The sequence below is a fragment of the Terrapene carolina genome, unplaced genomic scaffold (assembly GCF_002925995.2).
Source record: "Terrapene carolina triunguis isolate 2854851 unplaced genomic scaffold, T_m_triunguis-2.0 Scaffold210, whole genome shotgun sequence".
NCBI classification, from domain to species: Eukaryota; Metazoa; Chordata; order Testudines; family Emydidae; genus Terrapene; species Terrapene triunguis.
The window spans coordinates 27,614,678-27,639,179 of record NW_020664561.1 but is presented as its reverse complement, the minus strand read 5'-3'; the positions used below and the strand labels follow the sequence as shown (position 1 = coordinate 27,639,179).

The window sequence follows — 24,502 nt, the reverse complement described above, 5'->3', positions numbered from 1 at the left end:
AACTCCAAAGAGCAGTCACATCCATCCAAGTATGGAAGAAACTGAGGTGGTGAGGGAGCTCTGCCCCTTCATGTGTGTCATGATGCTGAGGGGACACTGCTAGAAGTTCTACCATAAGGCACCACAAGGTGGTACGGTACCCATAAACGGGAATATGTAGAGTCACTCAAAGAACAGAAAATTAAGATAAAATACGTAACAAATCAATAATAAGCAGTATAAAGGAATACCCCACAACTGTACAGATGGAAATTTACAAGATAAAGTCACCATCAACCACTCAACCCCTATGGAGAATAAAATAGAAACTATCATCTTACCCTCTCTCAAGCAAACATTGGGTAAATCAGAGGGAACAGCAACCATGCCTCGAAGGTCAATATACTGACTCCAGCAGTCCAACAATGGCAGTTATCTCCAGAGATCTTTCCATCAAGAACATTCCTCCCCTCAAGTGGTCCTGAGTTCAAATCTAGGAATTTGTCAGCAAGAACACCTCAGCTAATCATTGGCGGTCTCTTACTTTTCTTGATCTAGACCATAATCAATACCATTGGAAGTAGGCAGTAGCATATGCAACATACGTGCACAGAATCAGTTTTGGATTTAAATCTTTAGATTATGGGATCTTTTTCCTTTTCAGTCTTTCTACCTGCTCTTCATTTAACACAATGTTCTGCTAAAGCAAAGGCCCAGAGTCCTATAGTGGACAAGCATTAAAGCAGTGGAAAGGAGATCGTATGGCGTGAATCCAAGGCGATTGCTGTGCTGTAATCATAAATCATACTGTAATGATAAGTACATTTTCAAGCAAACCCTCACTGGCCTAGGTCACATGTCGTTCTGGAAGGAATGCTGTCATCTACCTATGAAGGCTTTGTTGATATATCATACTTCATACAATTTGCTGCCATCAAATTCAATTAGGGAAGCAATTCAAAAGCAGCTTTAGAAATGCAGGTCTACCACCTGAACTAACAGAGTGGCAACTCCAAATGCTTCCCTCCCCCACATGGGTTGGTTAAAGAATAACCCAAAAGATTAGTGAAAACAGGGTGGTGTTCTCAATGCTTCAGATAATGAAGTTACTGTTTAATTCAGTGCTGTGTGTTAAAGATTAAGAAAAAGTTAAACACTTATGACAGAGCTGGAGAGCAAAGTCTTCTGTTTATTCACAGAACAGCAAGGGCTACAGCAGTACTAGTTTTCCCACACCTCCCTGCAAATGTGCCCGAGCATTAACCTGAAGGTACCATCCTGAAGGGATAAAAGGGTTCATTAATCCATCCTCACATACATTCAAATCAATGACTCTACTGAAATAAGAAACAGGTCGATTTCACTCTATTCCTGCTTGGGAAAGCTCTGGAGCAGCAGTTCGGGTAGATGTTGAGGCTATTCACTGGGGAGAAGTCATCAAAACCTGAGGCTGGGAAAGGAGTGGAGAAGTGAATACACTCCCATTGTTTCAGAAACATATCTTAAGAGAGCAGGTGAAATATGCACATCCTGTGCAACAGCCATGAGGCTCTTCAGAGGTCTTTACACTTATCCAACCCTGCAGTATTGCCAGCTCTCATGATTTTATCATGAAAGTCAATATTTAGTGTTTTTCTTAAAGCTCCAGCTTCTAGAGTCAAATGATTACTGAGAATCTCAGCTTTCATTTAAAAAAAAAAAAAAAAAAAGAAAAAAAAAAATAAAAAATAAAAAAATAATTCTTTAATTTTAAAAATCTAATTTTTTTTATTCCAATAGCATGGGGGGGGTGGGAGGGGAAAGAAAGAGGGGCTGACTTGTAACTTCTGAATGCTTGTGCTTGACAATACTGAGACAGCTACTACTCAGTAGCTGGTATGAAAGATGGATCCCCTTAACAAGGCCCATTGATAGCATCCTGGTAGGAATCCCAGCAGCCAGAGGAGTGGATGTAAGAAGATTACAGATTTCTCATCTGGGCATTGCCCCTGGACATTAGGGCACCCACTACTTTCCATATCAGCCTCTGGCTAATAGTCTTCTAGCTGTTAGGGGTATCTTGTACACTTTCCAAGAAAGTAGTACCAATGAGTGGAGGTGTTTCAGTGTGTGTGATGAGTCTATATAGAAATTGAGACGTATGGTACTAAGCAGGGCCGGCTCCAGGCACCAGGCAACCAAGCTGGTGCTTGGGGCGGCACCTGGAGGGGGGCAGCGCGGCACTCCGGCCGCCCGGGAGAGCGGGGCCACAGCCGGGCTCGCTGCCCTCCCCTCGGCGCTCTGGCCACCCTCCCCTCCCCCGCACCCTCCCCCCAGCCGCCGAGGGGAGAGCGGAGCCCCCGCTGGGGCTCGCCGCCCTGCCCCCGGCGCTCTGGCCGCCGGGGGGAGAGCCGAGCCCCCACCGGGGCTCACCGCCCTCCTCCCAGGGCTCCGGCCGCCCTCCCCTCCGACGCCCTCCCCCCGGCCGCCGGGCGGCAAAAAAGCCAGAGCCGGCCCTGGTACTAAGAAAGAGTCAGTTTTACAAAGATTATGGGGGAGAAATGAAAGAAAAAAAAAGGAGAGACAAAAAGATAGGGGAGGAATAAAAGAACACAATGTAAGGAAAGGAACTGACATAAGGGAGTGAAGGGAGAGAGCCAGAAACCAAGCCAGAAAAAGTTGCATCCTAATATACTATAGCCAAAATAAGACAGAAAATGTGGAGTGCAGCCAGGAAAGGGAAGGAGGTCCAACAAAAGGAAGAGAGAGGCACTAGCTAATAAGTGTCAGGTACATTTTTCAGGCCTTGACTATTATGATGGTACTTCTTGTGACATGGATACTTATCCACCACGATCTGAACTGAAAGCACCAAGTTCCTTTTACATAGACCACAAAGTTGATACCCTCTGATAGTTGTTTTCAGTTTACATAATTAGCACCTGTACAGAAATTCATTTCTTTCTTTTGGTAACAGATAATGTGCCATAGAAGGGGAAATTAGTTACCAATAATTCTGTTACATAGTCTACCATATCTCTATCATGCAATGGAAACTAGGCCTCACTTAACACATCATGGGTTCATCTACCAGAAGGAACAGCCATGTAATGTGTCCTAATGTAAAGATAATGAATCCCAAATATTTTTTTAAAATAAGTAAATTTGAGTAAAAATATGAAAAGTAAAAACACTAAATAACAATTATCAGTTACACTACACTATTCATTTTAACAAATCAGTCTCCCAACTCTGAGAGGTAGGGATATTAGGTGCCTTACCAAGTTACTTCCAGTTTTAGAGCAATTCCCTATATCTAAAACAAGGAATACTGGCAGAACTGGTAACTTCTCTAGAAACAAAATGACGTTTTAAAGCCAGAAAAACTCCAAATTCACCAGAAGGGCAACTGGTGTTTCTACATGCCCCCTATTACCTACAAAAACCGTTTTGGACAAACATCAGGCAGCTAAGAATCCATGGGTTTGCAGGACCTTTGCCATGCTTGACATAGGGGGTAACTATCTTGCGCGGCATGCTTCCCTCAAAACCTACTAGCTTTGAAGGTAGATTCAGTGCAGGAGTATTATTGCAACAAGCATGGGTAGCAGGAAACCCAAAAAGATGCATAGATCAAGCTCTCTATTGAGAAGCATCACAATTTCTCAGCAGGTTCCCAAGGTTTGAAAGCCATTTCCTCTCCCTGTCACATGGCCACAAAACCTTCCCCTGATGAGGGAAGGGTGCAGCAGCAACTCTGCGAAATTCTCCTAATTGAGTTTTAGCAGTATTTCTTCTCCCACAGGAGGGGAACATTTAGCCCTTAGAAATGTTTACAATGTTTCCTAAATTCTTTGTGTAAGCATTACTCTCAGTAGTGATCAAATTAAATGAATGACTCACAAAAAATCCATATCCTTTTGAGTAATATTAAAATTCAGTGACTTTTTATGATTATTATAATTCATTGCCTTATTATCTCTGTTTTGCTTTCTGAGAATGCTAGAACTCTAACAATTAAAAACAGACATGGAAATATACAGGTAAGTGACATTCTGCCCTTGCAAATTAATGGGAGATTTACAAGTCCCTGTAAATAACAGTTTTGCTGACATGCCATTCTCTTCTACTTGCCATCTGACAACACTAATTAAATTCATATCTTAAATTCATGACATTGCTAGCTACTAAAAATCAAGGACTAAATAGAGAAACTGGATTTATGCTTATTACCACAATCTATAACCCACTTAAAAACCCTCCCAAGCTCCCCCGACCACAGTGACTGGAGAGGTGTTAACAGGCAACTTCACCTTGAATGGTCCGTTGAAATATGTGTTAACGACTTTTGCTTGTATTTAGCTGTGACACACTGAGTACATTTCCCAATGGTGAAGAAGAGTTCTGTGTAAGCGGGAAAGCTTGTCTCTTTCACCAACAGAAGTTGGTCCAGTAAAAGATATTACCTCACCCACCTTGTCTCTCTAATACTGAATAAAAACAACTCTGGGACATCTTTAATTTGAACACTTGCATTTTTATAGGGAGTGTATTGTTCTTTGAAAAGCAGTATTCTATGGTTTTCATTGATTAGACTTGTATGTCCATTTGTGCCTGTTCATTCTAATCCCTCACCCCCCATCCCATGTGCCAAGTCCCTTTTAGGTATCACATTTTGCACTGAACAATCTACGTTAATATAGCGTGCTTGTGGACGTAAAAGAAGGGTTTTGAAGAACTTTGACCTTGGCATACATTAAAAATGCTGAACACAGGGTAAACATTGCATTCCTTGGGAGGGAACTAAAATCTGTTAGTCAACCAAAGCAAAGTAACAGCTCCAAGGAGTACAACCAAAAAGTTAGAGAAAATTAATTACCCACCTGCAGCCTAATCTTGCAATCTAACCAGAGAACAATGAAAGAGTTTGACAAAATAAATATGTTTCATCTTTTGGCATCTGGGTCTTCTGATGTTTAATTAAAAGAAAAGGATGTATCCTAGCGGCTGTGTTCTGCTCTTAATGCTAGATCGCTGCTTAGATACTAAAGCAACAGGCACATTGAAAATGCAGATACATAAATGTAAGTAACATGAATGCAAATGGGAGCTATGCAAATATATTGAAATAAAATATATCCATTGTGCTCGGGTAAATGACATCCCACTACCATGAATCTCAAAATAAATTTTATTTAAATACATTAACCCAAATAAAGGACAAGAAACCCAGACTGAAACACTTCACATGGAGACAAAACTTGAGTTACTGGAAAATACCTTTGCATTAGGCAAGTTGGTTCTTGTGCCATCATGATACACTACTCTGGGGAGAGGAAATACCTACACTTAGCATTAGTGCTACAGCAAAAGTAGCAGTGGTATTAAATCCTGAGATGAGAAATCACAGTATAGGTTAGCAGCCATCTAGCTCAATATTTAATTGGGTAGGACAGTAGATACTTTTTTACCTGATGGGTTCAGCATGCTTAGGGGTGGTACACATCCTAACTCCTCTTTTGTTTGCAGTGTGTGAGAGACAAAACTGTTACAGAACCGTTTTGGGGAATCTATTTGTGCTACAGCATTCAAGGAAATGAGGCTGTAACAATTCACTAAAACAGTTTTAGAGTCATTTTATCCCACCCACATTACACACAAATGTGTCAGAAGACAGCTGACCTTATTATGTTCTGGTAAAGTTACACCTGAAGGGCCAGATCTAGGAGCAACAGAGCACAGAGTTTAATGCCCTGACATATCATCCTTGGACATGAGTATTGCACCTCAACAGCTGGGCAGGAAATGATTTTCCCATCCAGAAAGAGTTTTCTATTTCGAAACATCCCCCGCCCCCTCGAACTGGGACAAAAAGTTGAAATCTCAAAGATTTTCACAAACCAATGATAAAAAAAAAAAAATCTGATTGGGTCAATTAAAACATTATGTTTCAGTTTTCACCTTTTTTATTGTAACTTTTTTTTAGTATAAATTAAAATTTCAAAGCAAGATTTTCCAAAGCAAAAAACGAAACTTTTAATTTCAAAAATGCCATAAAGGGACATTTTGACACATTCGAAACTTTTTCCCAAATATTTTTTCAAATCAGGGAGATCTGTGGAAACTGTCCTTTTCCTACAGTTTCAGTTTCAACAAATCTGTATTTTTCCAATGAAAAAATGTGTCACTTAAAAATTCCCATCCAGCTCTAGCTGTACCCCAGGACAGAGGAAAATGAAGCTATTGCCCAAGCGTATTCACAGAGTATCACTTTGAAATAACACACACTATCCCACTGTTCCAGCTTACAAAAAAAGGTGAAATAAAAGCAGATGTGAAGATCGAAGAGGTAGCAAATAAACATGGGGATGAAAAAAGAGAAAGGAGCAAAATAAGGATCAACAATAGATTAACACTGGGATTGACTTTTTCCCCTCAATAAAATTAGATATTTTGAAAACTTCTTCCTGTGTTACTTCCAGACTGGTTTTCAGGAAAATCACTGCCTAGAATTTGAAACCAACAATATAATTATGTTCCATATTACCTTTCATTCAGTATTCAGTATTTCCTTATGTATAATTGCAACCTACTAGTGATGTTCTATCCATGCTTAGAAATGCATACAAAATGTATTGTTAGACTTGTCAATAGAAATATTACAGTGAAGTTGAATAATGTTGTATATAGGATAAACCATAAAAGTTAAACAAATTTCTTAAATGTATATCATCAAAGCCCTTTTCAGTTTTAATAGTTTAATCTATTACAATGAAACATTTTAGTGAAGACTTAGCAAGTATAAAGCTACATAATGTGAAAAATTATCTCCAGTAAAACATGCAAATGTGTGTGTTATGTTTTTAATCATAGCTGCTAATTATCAGGCAACCTACTCTTCCAAAACCAGTAGAAGTTTAAGAATTCCTTCAAGTCTCTACAATGGCCTCGAGAATACTTTCAGCGCTTTCCAAGGGCTTGTCTTTACAGTGCTGGCAAAGTGCACTAAAGGTGTGCTCTAACATGTGGTAGTCCAACTGCCCTGTGTACATTTAGCTCTAAAAGGTACCTCATTTGCATTAACGTACTCCTAGTTCAGGACTACATTAAAGGGAACTAGGTAGCTTTTAGAGCAGTGATACTAAGAACTCAGTGGTTCAGGAGCCAAATTAGCGATCAACACTACCCAAAAGAGGCACAGTAGTGTGAATTCATTGTTTCCTTTACTATGGTACGAGATATTCTTATTTAAACAGTAAATATATATTCTCACAGCAAAATGTCTAATCAAGTATTATTTTTTCAATTGGTTAATAACATAATAAAAGCATCCTGATTGGTTAATAATTAAATCACACAATGTTTTAATATTGTGTGCTGCAAAGAGCTGCAAGAGACACATTGAAGGGCCACTGTGGCTCACAAGACTCAGTCTGAGTATCAGTGTTTTAGACAGCAGGGTCTACCGGGGGCAGTTAGAGCATTTTACAGATCACAACCTTGTGGTACATTTTGCTGCACCGTGTAGACAAGCCCTAACTTTATTCTGTGTTTACCATGCTATAAATAAAGTAAAATGGTTGTTTTTAAGACGCCTGTTATTCTAGTCTCCCCTGTTTGGATTGGTAATATTTTGGCAGTAAGGTTTTGTTTATTATCAGACCTACACAGTATGTTTGAAATACTAGTCTCATTCAGCAATTTGTTTTAGCAACACTTCTAATTAGTAGCATAGTCTTTTAATACTATACTTCTGGTATGGTGCTTTGAAAGTCCAAATTATCTAATGCAGCATTTCAACAATGTTAAGAACATAAAATTCATTATTAAAAGGTGCTATACATTTACAAAGTAGTATCCATATTCATGACCCAATCTAATTTGTTGAGAAAATTTAACACATTAAAAATGCCTCAGATTTCTACATCAATGATTCTCATACTGTGATCCACAGAAATTCATAATGATGAAGAATCCATCACTCTTCAGTAAGGATGCTGAGCCCAGCTATTACTCTCAGGGCCAGTCTCTGATCACTGGTATAATGGCATATAGAAGGCTTTAGTTATGTTACTATATATTTATAAAAGCGCAACAGAGATTGGAATCTGGCCCTTAGGCTTTCTTGAGGTTTAAATAATAAAACAAGATAAAACAAGCACCTATCTGCGTCCTGTGTGACTACTTCAGATTTTTGGGGGGCACACCCAAGGCCCTCTGAGGCATGATATATATAGCCACCTTCTAACACAAAATTTCCTCGCTGCTTTCCCTTTGCTTAGGGGAAGAGGGACTTGTAATTTATTGCTGGTTTACTGCAGCAGCAAATCACAACCCTACCACAACAGCTAACCTGGCCAGTGTTGGGAAGACGGAGCAAGCTAAGGTTCCACCAGATTCCTGCCCTTCCCCACCCATTTGTTCTGGGTATGGGGAGTGCTGAGTGCACAGGGGAGTAAGATAGATGGTTTTATACCCCAGCATGGCTTTGCAGGGATTTGAATATCAGTACAGAGACCTTGAACTCGACTCTATATTCTATGGGGAGCATGATGGTAACATGTTCACAATGACCCAGGTTAATAACCAGACAGGTTTTGTACCAGTTAAAGATTTTCCATGGTATATGGCTTCATTTCTATCTCTAATGAGTTGCAACAATCAAACCCAGAGGTCATAAATGTGTAGATCACTAGGGATAGACACCAAGCATAGGATCTTAGCAAAGAGCATCCAATAGCAAATAGCCGTAGACAAACCCCCACTTCAATCTGTGGCTGGCAAGAAGATAATGATCCAGCCTGTCAGACTCTTTGCTAAGATCCTGTGCTTGGTGTCCTATGACACTGGCTCTCAACTATGACTATGTACCCCTTTCAGGAGTCTGATTTGTCTCATGTACCCTCAAGTTTCACCTCACTTAAAAACTACTTGCTTACAAAATCAGACCTAAAAATACGAAAACGTCACAGCACACTATTACTAAAAAATTGCTCTCTCATTTTTACCATATAATTGTAAAACAAATCAATTGGAATATAAATATTGTACTTACATTTCAGTGTATAGTATATAGAGCAGTATAAACAACTCATTGTCTGTCTGAAATTTTAGTTTGTACTGACTTCACTAGTGGGTTTTTTATAGCCTGTTGTAAAACTAGGCAAATATCTAGATGAGTTGATGTACCCCCCTGGAAGACCACTGCATATCCCTGGTTGAGAACCACTGTCCAATGATATTCTGCCAATGATATTCTGTTTGAAATAAGCTAATTCTTTGTAATGGAATATGTTGTGTTTGCAGTAAATTACAAAAGTCTGTATGTAGCAATCATCCAGAGCCTTCAAGGGCTTGCACATTTTTGCCTGGATAGGTCCCGCAGATGAGAGTATCAGATATGCAGAAATTTAGTATTTGTAATGAAAAGTGATAATTAAATAGAATTCAGCTGTAGCTGCAATTTCAATGCACCTAACAATTGTGTCAATGCTTAGCAAGAGGTTACAGTTAAGTCAGGACAATTAAACATTTGAATAAGACAGATTTTACTCTTCGTTATACCATGCTGGGGTGAGGCTCCCAATGAAATGAATCAAAATGAATCGGACATACATATCACAGGGAAAAATATGTCCCATTATGTTGAAACATGGTATCAAACACTGTAGTATGCTTATGACATATACTTGGGAAGGGAAAACATCATTCAGAATATATTGCAATATTTCCTACTTTTCTAATATGAAAAATAGACATTCACTATAATACATAAAAATAGATGAATATTTCTTTTCATTGCTTATATTTAAATAACATAGGGAATTACAATACCACACTCTGGTTATGAGATTTCACAGTCTAAAGTGCACAAAAACCATGAAGCATGCTGTATCCAACCTCCCACTATATCTTATTATTTAAATAACCATATCTCTGTTACTTTATTTCCAATTGCACAGCTCCCAACGTATGTTCTTCAAGCAATAACCTCACACTTTCCTTCAATTCCTTTCCTTTATTAACAGTGTATAATCAGTATTAAAGACTAATTTTGCAAAGCATGTATAGACCAGACATTGACCAGATACATACATATATATATACACACACACAATTTTGTAAATATTTGGAAATCAGATGAAATGTTACAGTGAATTCTTTAGGTTTTCTTGCAGTAAACTGTGAGATACATATCTTCATTTTGCCCCTCAATCCAAAACTAAGGTTGTTTTCCAAGATTTAATCCATGCTTGCAAGAAAATCAGCTATTTTAAAAATCAGAACACGTTCGCCATAGCCTTCTTTCACAGATCAGATTTCAAGTTTCTCTGCAACAAATCTGAAGTACAAGCTTCTAGTGTTCCTATTTTTGCCAAGTTTATCATACTGACATGAAATATGTTTTTTACAGTTTTAGAAATTAAAGTCCCAATATTTGTATTAGCATAAATGTTTAGGGTAAACTTAGTTTAAAAACACTAAACAGTGAATCCATTACATTTTAGCTCTATATATACCAGGAAATAAAAGGGACAGCCAACAAACTTGCAACATACCACTTCTATATCAAAGAGAATAATTGTGTTTTTACAAATACTGGGGAGCAAGCTATTTATGACAATTTTTCCTTATTAACAAAAAGTGTAACAAAAGGAAGACATTATAGATGTTCAGCACAGTGCATGTTTTTATCAAAATAAGCCCTGAGTCATACAAATCCTCATGCACATGCTTAACTTGAAGCATGTCAATAGCATGCTTAAAGTAAAACGTGCAAATGGGTTTGCAGGATCCCTCTTCAGAATGCAAAAAATTAGAGTTATCATTTCAGATTTCCCATTCCAGGCAAAGTTTCCTGCAAACCTAAATCACATCTTAAATCCCCTTTGGTACAAACTTTCATTTCATCTTTTGTATTATAAAGAAAATTCAAACACTGGGCCAAATTCTTGCTTGCTTCACAGATATGCATAAATATGCCAGCAACACACACACACACACATTTTGTTAACTGCAGTGTAATGTGGAGAATGGTTGCCCCAAGCCTGGTACCTATAAAAACCAGTGGATAGACCATCCTCAACTGGACCCACATGGGGAAGCTACAAGGCATAGGGAAAGAATCAAACAGTAGACCATATGTTTTTGTTTTTCAGTTTGCTTTTCTTTTGCACAGGTACACTCCCTTTCTGCTGGCTCTTCCAGCGGCTACCAGCTTCTCCCCTTCCTTATCTGTTGCCCCTCTGGCCCCATCTCTTATCTTTTCCTCTTATGAAGCAGAAAGAGTGACAAGTGAATATCTTTAACTCTAAAAGGAATCTGCCAAATGCAACCACGTAATCTTTAAAGAGAAAAACAGACACTATCCATTTATCGTTTATAGGGTAGCACAGCTGGGCTAGGGATCTTTCTTCACCAAAGTAAGAGCTTTGCCAGAAAAGAAGCAGAATTACTTTAAGCCAGGTGAAAATTCCAATACCTTCACACTAATTGCTACTTCCTTAGGGCCATATACTGCCCACAGTCTCCCCTCCAACCTTTTAATTGATCTAAATCCCTGTCACTGGGGATTGCATAGTGTAATCCGGGGCAGAATTTGGTCCTTATACTCCAAAGACAACTCAGTTTCTATTAAGTTGGGGCCTACCATAGACAACTCTTATTTTTAAAATAGCCAGACACAGAACAGAAGAAGGCTACAGCAGATTTGCCAAAAAAAAGTGATGATTACATAGAGTATCTATTGCTGATATCAACTAATATTTGGACATTGCAAGGACATGCTACTGAAAAACAGCAAATATCAGCTTTGTTAAAAATATGGCCCAGGCTTCAGTATCACAACACTGTGGGGAGCAAAACACATCAGATCTCTCAAACACGTACTAGACTAGGCATTTTTAAAGCCTGTGTATTAAAGTTTAATTGGTAACTTTGACCTTGACTATCACTTTCAACAGAAATATCACAGTAGTGCTAGGATTTTCAGAGATTTATGATCCTGTGTTCCTGAAAAGATACTAGCACCACTGTAGTAATGCATGTCTGAAATAATTGATCTGTCTCTTACAAGTGTTGTTCTCTTGATTGCACATTGCTTTGAGAGATAGAAGCTGCTATCTGATGGAAACACTACCAATCAACAGTACATTTAGAAAATGCAAAAAAGATGCCAGGATTCAACCCACAGACGTTCTTGTTTTAAAACAGGGGTAGGCAACCTATGGCACGTGTGCCGAAGGCGGCACGCGAGCTGACTTTCAGTGGCACTCATGCTGTCCGGGTCCTGGCCACCGGTCCAGGGGGCTCTGCATTTTAATTTAATTTTAAATGAAGCTTCTTAAACGTTTTAAAAACCTTATTTACTTTACATATAACAATAGTTTAGTTATATATTATAGACTTATAGAAAGAGACCTTCTAAAAACGTTAAAATGTATGACTGGCACGCGAAACCTTAAATTAGCGTGAATAAATGAAGACTCGGCACACCACTTCTGAAAGGTTGCCGACCCCTGTTTTAAAATGTTAACTCGACCAAATTATTGCAGGAGCCTCCAAGACTGTGTGCTAGAAGGATACAAATAAGATAGAGATTGCCTTGCCATTATGCCATTAATTTGAAAATTGCCACATTGCTTATACAGAAGAATGTGATCAATATGTAGTTTTCAGCTATGTTTTGTTAGCTCTTATTTCAAATATATGTAATAGCAGAATCAATTTTGCAGAAGTATGAAGATTCAAGACCAACATTTTCAACCAGGGGACATAAACTTAGGTACCTAATTCTAATCATAGTAGAATGATTTTCAGAGGTCCTGAACTTCCACTGGCTTCCAAAAAACAATTGAGGACCAGAGTCTGCCATCAATACTAACGTTTAATGGACTTCAACCTCCAGAATAAGTTATTCGGAGAATCTGGGCATTAATAATTTAGGCCCTGATTCAGGAAAGCACTTAAGCATGTGCTTAAATCCCATTGCTTCAATGGCATTTAAACACAGGCTTACGCCACCTTCCTGAATAAGGGATCTCAATAATTACTGACGTCAATGGGAGCTGAAAATGCTCAAGTTACTCGTATTTAAGTGCCTACACAGGGACTTGAGCACCTAACAGTAGACAGCAAAGTTTAAAAATTAGGGCCTAAATGAGAGCTCACACACACGAACAATACGCTTAATACATCAGTTTGTATAATTGAATGAGTAAATAGGCAATAGCCCCACTAGGCCAATGGCTTGTTACTCTTTATGCTGCCCCTTCTGACAGCAGTACACATTAAAAGTTAAACTTATTTTTAAATGGCTTCAAGTTTCCTTGAGTAAAAAGGCATAAAGGCTGACCTAAGTGCAGACTGAAGCAAGTTTTGGCTAGAGGCAACAAAGCAACTGTAAGCCTTCTAAAACATCTCATAATCTGACATGAGTAAGAAGGGTGTGGATTGTTTCAACATTTAGAACCTGTGCAGCTGAACATTTGGAACGATGGCAGCCTAACCACCACACTTACTCCTCAGCAAACACACAGCTTTACCAGGTTTTGAGATTGTACAAGGCTGCTAGCCCATTTAGTGTTCTACTCAAATTGTTCTCAGGTATCTACATTCAGAAACATTTAAAATAACTTAGTTTTATTCAGAACAACTATCACCATATGCATAACAAATCTCCAGTAATTAAACTGTGAAAAGAAACATACAAAAGACAAAAGCATAATTACTGGAAAAAATTTCAGTGTTAAATAGAAGAACTATTGAATATTCTATTCAGACAAATAATTGGTCTCCAGAGGAGATGCTCATCCAGTTAGTACATAGTTTGTAATTAAACCCTTAATTTTCTTAAGAGCCAGTGTCCATGATTCTATAACAAACTATAGTGAGAAATCTAACAACTATAGTGGGAAATACAGCCTTTACGAAGGTGTATATAAAATTACAGACTATTTATGGCTTTTTTGGAGAGCAGCTAAAGTCCAGTCCAGCAAGGTACAGATAAATCCCAAGGCAGGTTGAAAGCACCGAGAACTTTGCAGGATCAGAAACTAAGGTTTATACGCAGCTGCCTGTTTTTAACAGCAAAGTACACAAGGGTGGAGAAACTGCTAACCAAAAGCCCAGAGGCTTTTCAATGTGCAAACAAAGCTGAACAAGCACTGCTTATAAACATGCATGTAAAAAAGCCTGGAGTTCAGTCAGTTATATGACCAAACCTTTGAAAACACAGCCAAGCCATTGATTTAGACCTGCAAGACTTTAGGTTCCCAACAGAAAAATAAGCAATGTGTTCTCAACGCTGCGTGCAGTGTAATGCTGATCATGATACAGCATAATGTTATAGTTGAAGCTTTCTTTTGCCTTTTTAATTCAAAAGGGTAATTAATAAAAGATATAAAACAAACCTGAGTCCATCTGTCTGGAGTTTCTTCGAATTCCATTAGTTCTTTTCTGCAAAGCAAAAATACAAGTCAAGGACATGTATAAACCGGTTTTAATTTCTAAGTACAGTAGAACCTCAGAGTTAAAAACATCAGAGTTATGAACTGACCAGTCAACCACACACCTCATTTGGAATCAGAAATATACAAACAGGGAGCAGCAGAGACAAAAAAAAAGGGGGGAGGGGGGATTCAGTACAGTGCTGTGTTAAACATAACTACTAAAAAAATTAAGGGAACGCAGCATTTTTCTTCTCCATAGTAAAGTTTCAAAGTTGTATTAAGTAAATGTTCAGTTGTAAACTTTTGAAAGAACTATAACATTTTGTTCAGAGTTACGAACAACTTCCATTCCCAAGGTGTTTGTAACTCTCAACTAAACTAGTGTTTGTAGTCTACTAGGCAAAGCTAATTTTTAAAAAGTTCTCTTCCATCATACAGTGGGGTTAATACAGAAATATCATGCGTTAATATTTATTGTTGGGGTGCAAGTGACACAAAAGGTTCATGTGTTAGCCTGTCACCTCTTGACATCTGGGTTGAAACTCTGCTGAGATCACATGTGAAAATGATTGTAATAACTCAACCTATTTTATAGTGGAAAAATACACCACACAGTTTGGTATTGTCTGCCTCAGGGAAGGTCCAGGACTAGAACAGCAGCAAGAATGCATGTGAATGAAGTTGCAATTCCAATGGGGTGGAAGCCTTACACTGTTCTTGCTTTGTACTTAAGCTCCTTATAGTTAACAATGCCTGTCCCATCTCTCAAATGCGTATTTAATTTTTTAAAAAACATGAAGTAGTAAACTTTTATTCTATTTTTTGAAGTTTAGTTTAGGCAAACTGGAGCTATATGAAATCCCAAGTACACTGTACAAACATGATGGTTTATTATTTGGCAAGTGCTGATTTGTACCAATTGCACAGACCTCTGCGTTTAAATAGGCCCCGAGGAACTTCAGTGCATAATAAGGTATATCTGTAAGTTAGTCATCTCCTCCTGCTACTTGTTTTAATTAGTAGCTTGCATGGGGGCTCATACAAATCACAATGTTTTACTCAAGCGAAGCAGAGCAAAAACAAAGAGTGCAATCAGGTTTTTTTTTAAATTGAGACTGTACTGTTTATTCACACTGACACAGAGAGGAGAGGAGCCATAAGCTTGGGGTGAGGGGAAAGCTGGGAAAGCTGAGGGGAAGTTATTGTGATTGGTTGCAAAATGTTTCCATGGCTTAACTGGAAAAAAAATGTGATAATTTATCAATGTAACAATAAAATTACATACACTAAAGGAAAGAAGAGGGCATAAAAAATATTCAAGGAAGTAAATGTTGGGAGGGTGTGAAAATGTAATGAATGCTTCATCTTATATTATTATCATCAGTAGATCGTCACATTTTCTGTAACATATATCCATCTTTTCTTAAAAACCTGATTTCATTTACACTAAGTCCCCTTTACACCACTCTGGCAACATAAAGGGACCTTAAAGACATATTAAATACATTTAAGGCCCCTTTATACTGCCAGAACCATTTAAAGGGGCCATGGCACAAATGAGAATAAGGCTCTAATTTTATATTCTACATAAAATCAAGGTACAGAAACCTCATCAGGAGAAGGGACTTTTTCTTACAAAAATCTCAAGAATCAAGTTAGAGGAAGAGGCATGCAAAGAGGAGGAATAAAACAGAATTAGGATAAATATTATCTCATCCAGCCACATATGTTCATCATTGGTAGTTTTACTCACTTCTGGCAACCTTGTCCATAACATACCATAAGCAATCTGTTTATAGATTCTTCAATACTGTATGCCATGTGTAATGATCAACAGACTTTTAAGCAAACAAACCATGCTATAGTTTTGGTGTTTAAGATGTTCATGTTTAACAGTTTACAGAGAGATTTAAAATGTAAAACAAACAAACAGCACATGGCAGAAGGTAAGGTAAGCAAGCTGCTGGTGAGGATTCTATTAAAATGAGCACATGCAACAGACATTTTAAAGTGAGCTTATAGCACTGGCAACTGAGGTCTTCTACTTAACCATAAAACATGTATAAACGCATGCCAACCACTCCTCCCTCCTCCCCTCAGAGTTCTGGCAATGTTTTTTATCCTTATAATGTGTGATCCCCTCAAGGAAAACCGAGTAGTTCTATACCCATTAAATCCTGCCCCCTCCCATAAACCTATCAAAATAGGGCAAACTAATGTCAACTATAAGAGTTGTTTTATGATATGGACACCTGCCCACTAGGGGCTGAGCTGAACTGAATTCACCATCTCATTACATATAGGCCACTGAACACTTATCACAAGGTAATAGTTCATGGTCAATAATGACCTGTGCCAGATCTTAACATTTAATGGGGCCACACAGGTGAAAGATTCCATATCTATTTACCAGTCACCTCAACCATCCGGGGCTCCTAACATTACACTTTAATTATCCAAAGCGCTAGGTTTTCTAAGCTATATGTGACAGAAATGTATATCCTCCATGAAATTCTCCACAAGTCAAGGGAGTAAAAAAACCTGTTACCTGCCCAGTATAGAGGGCTTATATTTTCAGTCCTAGATTTCCTTTTACAATTCATTTAGCCACTAGATCATACAACATTAACATTACTAAAGATGACGGACCTGTATATAACACTTCTGTTCAGGTAAGTGGTGTAAAACAAAACCAATTGTCAGTGGAGTTCTATTAATTCCTCTAATAGGTTTTAAGGAAATTTAAACAGGTCTCTTAACATATGAATTTCCAAATAGCAATTCGACAGTGGAAACTTGCTAAAAATGTGCACTATCCTAGGAACAGGCGGAGAATACACAGTCTTAATTATGTAACATTTATTAGCAGTCAGCATTAATCTGCCATTATATTTTTATAACAGTAATAGTTTTCTTTTGATTTGCATTGCCAACCTGAGTCATGGCAGGACAGCATGCAAGTAGAGACAATCACAAAACTGAATAGGTAAAATTATCATCATTATACAAATGTATATGGTGCTCATAACCGTACTGCCAGCTTACAGAATGAATTTACATCCACTGATCTAAAATGGATGCTGGAAACGCAATGTAGTGTCCTGGGTTTAAAACATAGTCTGTATTTTGTCAAAGTTAGTGGGAAGTAGGACTTTTACTTCTTTCTGTACCATAATGGAAAGACATCAGCAATATGCAGCGAGATACTTCACTGTGACTTGCAATATTCTTAGAGCTTTGTCATGACATATTATGCATACTGACTAACTTCTCTGGACATTAGTAGTTCATTTTACTGTCCTGTCAGGATCAAGCAAATTCCATGGTTGCTGAGTGACACTAAGAAAGAATACGGTTATGTAAAAAGTCAGTATTCCACTGCAAATTTTGCAGCTTACTGTAGGCTGAAGAATTGCAGATTTATTAGTCCATAGTAGTATATTATTATTGCAGAATTTGCTGAAATTTACCTAAGGATAGTTTTATCTCTGTTGCCAAATTTGGCCTAGAAGCGCTAGAGAACTGTGATCACTGATATTCTGAGTTAAATTAACAACATTGTTTTACTTTCCCCCTATAATTTAAGGAAACCTACATTCTTCCCGTATCCTAAACACTGAAAAATCTCAATGAAAATTAGGTTAATCCCCTGCAATTTAATACAGATATATCTAATTGCTAGTGCATATACATGGAGTCACTTCTACTGCTAGAGTTTGCATAACGCTAAATAAATGTAAGTTAGCTGCAGAAAAAATACATTATTTATTGCACTGGCACAGCCATATGCAGTAAATGAACAATTTGTAAGCCATCAACAAAATAAATATAGCATAAAAATTGAAAATGAATCCTTACCTCATGTTTCAGGGTTCCGTGTTCTGAAACAAAAGTAAAAATGGGCATTATCAGTGCCTGTCAATTTGTTCTTCTATATAGTAATCTCTGTCTGTGCTGCGCTGCATGAGAACACACTACTGCTTTGTTTTGCTAACTGATACCTGTAATATGGTCCGACAGCCCTGGAGCTGAGATAGTTATTGTTTTGCAAACTGTGTTCTTAGAGCTGATTGGCTCTTGTCAGGTAACACTGAACTAACGCTATAAATGGCCTGTTTCTGAGTTATGCTGAACTTTCCAACAGTTGTATGCCAAACAATCAAATCATTTAAATCTTTAGAAATGGTTCTACTGAGTTTCAAAAACACTATGTAACCGCATACACCTTTTGGGGAATTCTATAGTTAAGATTTCTATTGCAACTGTAATTTAAACTTCCTCTAATCCCTTTGCACCTAATAATATTCTATATTGCTGTATAATCAGTTCAATGTTTTGCCTACTGGTTGTGGTAGGAACCTTAGCTTTGAAGTTTCCTGAGATTCATGTACTTAAATTCTCAAGTAGCACTGCACTAACATACTGTAGGAGGGGTTTTTTTGCAATGAGTTTTCTTGTTTTCTTTTAGTGAAAAAAAAAAGCAGCATGAGAAAAGGATAAAGAAAGGTACTCTTGTGGGTTATCAGAATGGCTGCATCAGTGTGTTAAAGCTGTGTGCCTACAGAGCACCACACATATCTATGAACCCAGCAAGGGTTTGGGAAATGGGGGAGGAGATTATGGAGTGTGTGATCTGATCAGCATACTTTCTAATAAACACATCACTGCACCCTAGATTTTATTTTACTGCCTTATCACACAGCTGTGTTTATTTCTATGTGGCATTCTCCAGGCCCACTCCTGATGTCTGGTAAGGAAAATTATGCATTGCACATGTCCAGTGTTTAGTTTACAACCACAGACAATTTCCAAACTTTTTCAAACATTGGTGTGACAATCAGGGTCCAGATACCTCAGGGGGTCTGATCCCCAAAGAATAAGCAATTGAATCAACTGCCTGGATACAATATTATTGTACTATAAAACTGTACTGAGTAAGATGTCATAAAAACTGGTGATAAATTGGTCATGGATATTACTGCATGATCTATGTATGGGTTGTGTATAAAGAATTGTGTATGTGTCCTGGCAATATGTTCTTAAAATGTATTTTAGAAACAGTGCATAAATCAAACCTGCCCTAGACAAACAAATGTGGATTTATCTGTCTGACTGGCTTGATTACAGGCAGAGGATTATGAAAGTATATTTACATATAGGGTAAACAAAGCAATCAAGAAAAAAGAACAAGAGTACTTGTGGCACCTTAGAGACTAACAAATTTATTTGAGCATAAGCTTTCGTGGGCTACAGCCCACTTCTTCAGATGCATAGAATGGAACATATAGTAAGGAGATATATATACATACAGAACATGAAAAGGTGGAAATAACCATATCAACTCTAAGAGGCTAATTAATTAAGATGAGCTATAATCAAGCAATCAAGCTAACTAGCAATAGAGGGGGAACAGAGTCAATACCCCCATGAAGTCTTCTGGCTTTTGAGGCAAAGACACTGGACTTTGCAAAACAGAAGGGGAGCAAAAAGACATTCTAGTTGTCCCTCACTTAGGGAACACAGTGGTTTATGGTTCTGAGTGTCCTCAGGAGAGCATCCCAGTGGCAAAACACGCATTTCTTACCAAGGACCATATACTGAATGAGCCAAATATGAAGCTCTAAATCTAAACATTTTGATTTGCTAAAGCTAAAAAATGCATCCAAAATGGTTCTTATTATACAAAACAAACCTCTTGGTTACTAACATTTTATTTAAAGATAAACACACTTGTTGACAATAAGAATATGAACCAAGAAATCTCAGCAGGAGACTGGAAGGACAGAATGCTACCAAGTAGGAGCAGTATAATTTTCCCCTCATGGATGGAATGCCAGGGGAAAATCATTTTGTCACACTAAAGGTATTTTTTTAAAAAAAGGTTGTAAAGATTTTTTTTCAGCCTTCCCAAAAATATTCATTCATCTTTGTGTTGTAAAAGAGCAGGGAGAGAGGGGGAAGCAAAGGAATAGTTTTGAGGAGATTATTAAGGCTTAGATTTTCAAAGGAGCCCAAGGGAGTTAAGTATTCAAATCCCACTGAAATTCAATAGGATTTAGGCACTTAACTCTCTTGGACTCCTTTGAAAATGCCAACCTATGGTATGGGCACGAGGGTAAGAATGAAATTACCTTTTTGGCCTTTACTCCTGTATAGTATCACTACCATGGTGTTATAAATGACTTCAAAACTGAACTAAGTACCATGTGAGTACCATGAAAATGGAATCTTTATAAAAGTTCATTCCCAATCATCAGTTCTGTTAGTGTTTTATCTTCAGTCCCCATATGTCTTAAATATTAGAGTGCACTGGGTGCCTTTCTGTCCTGGTGTGGGAGAGTTTATAGGAGGAGACTTGGGCTTTATGGATGACACATGAAAGTCCTGTGAACTGTTTTGCTTTTGAGTGAAGAAAGCACCTTGTCTTAATAGCTGCTGTGGCTTATTGCTGCTTTTTTATGAATATCATAAACACTAATCTTAGAGTGAGTTTCAAAGTTCACTAGGATAAAGTGAGTTCAGTATCCCAATGTTGTGATTTGATATAGAAAGAGAAGCTGAATGATTAACTTCTAATATTTGGTATTCAGAGAGATGCAAAAAACCAGTAACATAGAAAGGCTATAAATATCCCTGATAGCTACCTATGAGTTTTACTGAGAGAAGTATTTATGGTAATAGGTCACATTAGTGATATTTAGCGTTCAAAGTAAATACTATACTACTCCATTACCTCAAGCCAGCAGAGATTTTGTTGTTAAAGACTGAGGGCCAAATTCAAACTCAGCATAAGCAAATGCAACTCCACTGAAGTTGACAGTATTTCATCTATTTACTCCATGTCTGAATTAGACCTTAAAACTTTGCCAACCTTGACATACATTGAACTGTTATATGTGACATTTAACTCAGGAAGCCCCTTCAACATGTCTATAGACCACAGTGAAACTAACCACCTGATATCAATATTGCCAGAAAAGCCTTGTTTATCTGCAGCACATATACACAAATCTCATTCATTATGGTGAGACGAAAACTGCTAAAGCAAAATCTATAGTCTCCAACAAAGTGAAATCATTACTACTTCAAGGTAGGAAAAACCTTACCTCTATTCAATTTCACTCTCCGTATATCCAGGACACTTTGCATCAGATCCTTATGTGAATCAATTCCCCATGGGTTTCTGATTAGGAGTTCAAGAGCAGATTCCTTGCTTCATCTGCACAGAATTATTCATACTCATGTCCTACAATGCCATACCTATTAGGCAGAAGTTCTCTTTTTTCTGCCTCTAACATTTTCATCTCCATTCTTAGCATTTCCATAGTTTATCATCTTAGACTCATAGTTGTCTTTCAGCTTTATCTTGGAAGTTCACAGTAATCAGACTATGAACCCATATTACAATTTCAGGGAAAATGTCCAGGCTATCACCTTGCATGGTGACAAGTTTCAGAGTGGTAGCCTCCAGCTTTCATCCAGACAACACCACACAATCCATTGTCTACAGCCAAGCTCTAAGATACAACCGCATTTGCTCGAACCCCTCAGACAGAGACAAACACCTACAAGATCTCTATCAAGCATTCTTACAACCACAATACCCACCTGCTGAAGTGAAGAAACAGATTGACAGAGCCAGAAGAGTACCCAGAAGTCACCTACTACAGGACAGGCCCAACAAAGAAAGTAACAGAATGCCACTAGCTGTCACCTTCAGTCCCCAACTAAAATCTCTCCAGCGCATCATCAAGGATCTACAACCTATCCTGAAGGACGATCCCTCACTCTCACAGATTTTGGGAGACAGGCCAATCCTTGCTTACAGACAGCCCCCAACCTGAAGCAAATACTGACCAGCAACCACACACCACACAACAAAAACACTAACCCAGGAACCTATCCTTGCAACAAAGCCCATTGACAACTCTGTCCACATATTTATTCAGGGGATACCATCATAGGACCTAATCACATCAGCCACACTATCAGAGGCTCGTTCACCTGCACATCTACCAATGTGATATATGCTATCATGTGCCAGCAATGCCCCCTCTGCCATGTACATTGGCCAAACCGGACAGTCTCTATGCAAAAGAATAAATGGACACAAATCAGACGTCGAGAATTAAAACATTCAAAAACCAGTCGGAGAACACTTCAACCTCTCTGGTCACTTGATTACAGACCTCAAAGTCGCAATATTCCAACAAAAAAACTTCAAAAACAGACTCCAATGAGAAACTGCAGAATTGGAATTAATTTGCAAACTTGATACCATTAAATTAGGCTTGAATAAAGACTGGGAGTGGATGGGTCATTACACAAAGTAAAACCTATTTCCCCATGCTAATTTTTCCCCTACTGTTACTCACACCTTCTTGTCAACTGTTTGAAATGGGCCATCCTGATGATCACTACAAAGGTTTTTTTTCTCCTGCTGATAATAACCCACCTTAACTGATTACCCTCGTTATAGTTAGTACGTCAACACCCATTTTTTCATGTCCTCTGTGTATATATATCTTCCTACTGTATTTTCCACTGCATGCATCTGATTAAGTGGGTTTTAGCCCACAAAAGCTTATGCTCAAATAAATTTGTTAGTCTCTATGGTGCCACAAGTACTCCTCGTTCTTCAGGGTATCACCAATATCTTTTGACCAAGATCTTGACACGCTTCCACATTCTTTTTATCACATTTCTCCTGGATAATTGCAGTTAATAATTTGTGGATCTTCCTCTACTTCCCTTAAGTACTCACCGTTTGCACAGAATTGTGCCTCTAGACTCTTCAAAGGAACAATGATCTGTAGACGTTCTAGTCTAACGCTGAGAAAACTTCACCTGCCTTCAGTGAGGCAGCATGCTAACTTTAAAATATTTTGCAACCTACACAGTAGCAGAACTCCTAACAAGCATAATTCTTCATATCAGGAAAAATTATTGGTCCATATTATGGGACCCATAACCTCCACTCTTGTTCAGAAGGCCTTTGGAGAATTTCTTGAGTAAGGACAGTACCATTTGATTTGATAGAGATTTGGATTTTATTCTTCCTAACAAATTGTATTCTCTGACTTATTATTCAACTTCTAAAACATCTTTGAAGACTCATCTTTTTAGCACTGCATTTTCATAATCTCTACATAACACTATTTTTGTAAAGCATCCAAACCGGCAACAAAGCAAGACAAACCAGTTCCTACACTGCTGCTATATAAAATAGGGTCACAATGTCCACCAGCAGAATTTTTACATAAGAAAAATTTAATTTAAATATGGACTGGTTACAAACAGGAGAGTGTAGCCATTGAGGGTATGTCCACACTGCAAAAAAAAAAAAAAAAAAAAAAAAGTCCCACAGCAGCAAGTATCAAAGCCTGGGTCAACTGACTTGGGCTCATGGAATGCAAGGCTAAAAATAGCAGTGTAGACATTCCCGCTCAGGCTAAGAGCCCTCTCAGAACCTCCCCCTGGCTGGATTTCAGAGTCCAGGCTCGAGCCCAAGCAGGAACATCTACACTGCTATTTTTAACCCCAATACGTGAGCCAAGCCAGTTGACCTGGGCTCTGAGATTTATTGCCATGGGGTATGGGTTTTTTGATTGTTGTTGTTTTTGAGATCCTGAAGGATCTCAGTTCCTGAACTGAGGGATCTCAGTTTTGACAGCAAGCTGCCTTTAATGGATCAGTTCAGCACAATTTTTAGGTTTTGTTTATAGACTGAAGTCATGAGAACATTTGGACACATTCTCCCAATTAAGTCTTACTACAAAAGCAACAGGAACAGCATCTAGCCCAGACAAGTGAATGACTGAACAGATAAACAAGTTAGTTAAATTGGAGAAGATGGGGATTAATATGAGAATTAAAAGGTTGGTAAGGAACTGGTTAAAGAGGAGACTACAACGGGTCATTCTGAAATGTGAACTGTTGGGCTGGAGGGAGGTTATCAGTAGAATACCTCAGGTGTTGGTCTTTGGACCAATCTTAATTAACATTTTCATTTATGACCCTAGCACAAAAAGTGAGAGTGTACTAATAAAACTTGCAGATGATACAAGGTTGGGAGGTATTGCCAATATGGAGGC

At 38.2% G+C, this 24,502-nt stretch overlaps 1 protein-coding gene across 1 annotated transcript in view; it reads right to left on the bottom strand.

Moving 5' to 3' along the window:
- LOC112109983 (guanine nucleotide exchange factor VAV3) overlaps positions 1-24,502 on the bottom strand; it is a 238,231-nt gene that overhangs the window by 54,682 nt on the left and 159,047 nt on the right. Inside the window, exons 18-19 of the mRNA XM_024204746.3 lie at positions 18,267-18,289; positions 14,370-14,415 (exon numbers count right to left, since the gene is read on the bottom strand). Coding sequence (XP_024060514.1) covers positions 14,370-14,415; positions 18,267-18,289 — 69 coding nt within the window. The remainder of the gene's footprint in view (positions 1-14,369; positions 14,416-18,266; positions 18,290-24,502) is intronic.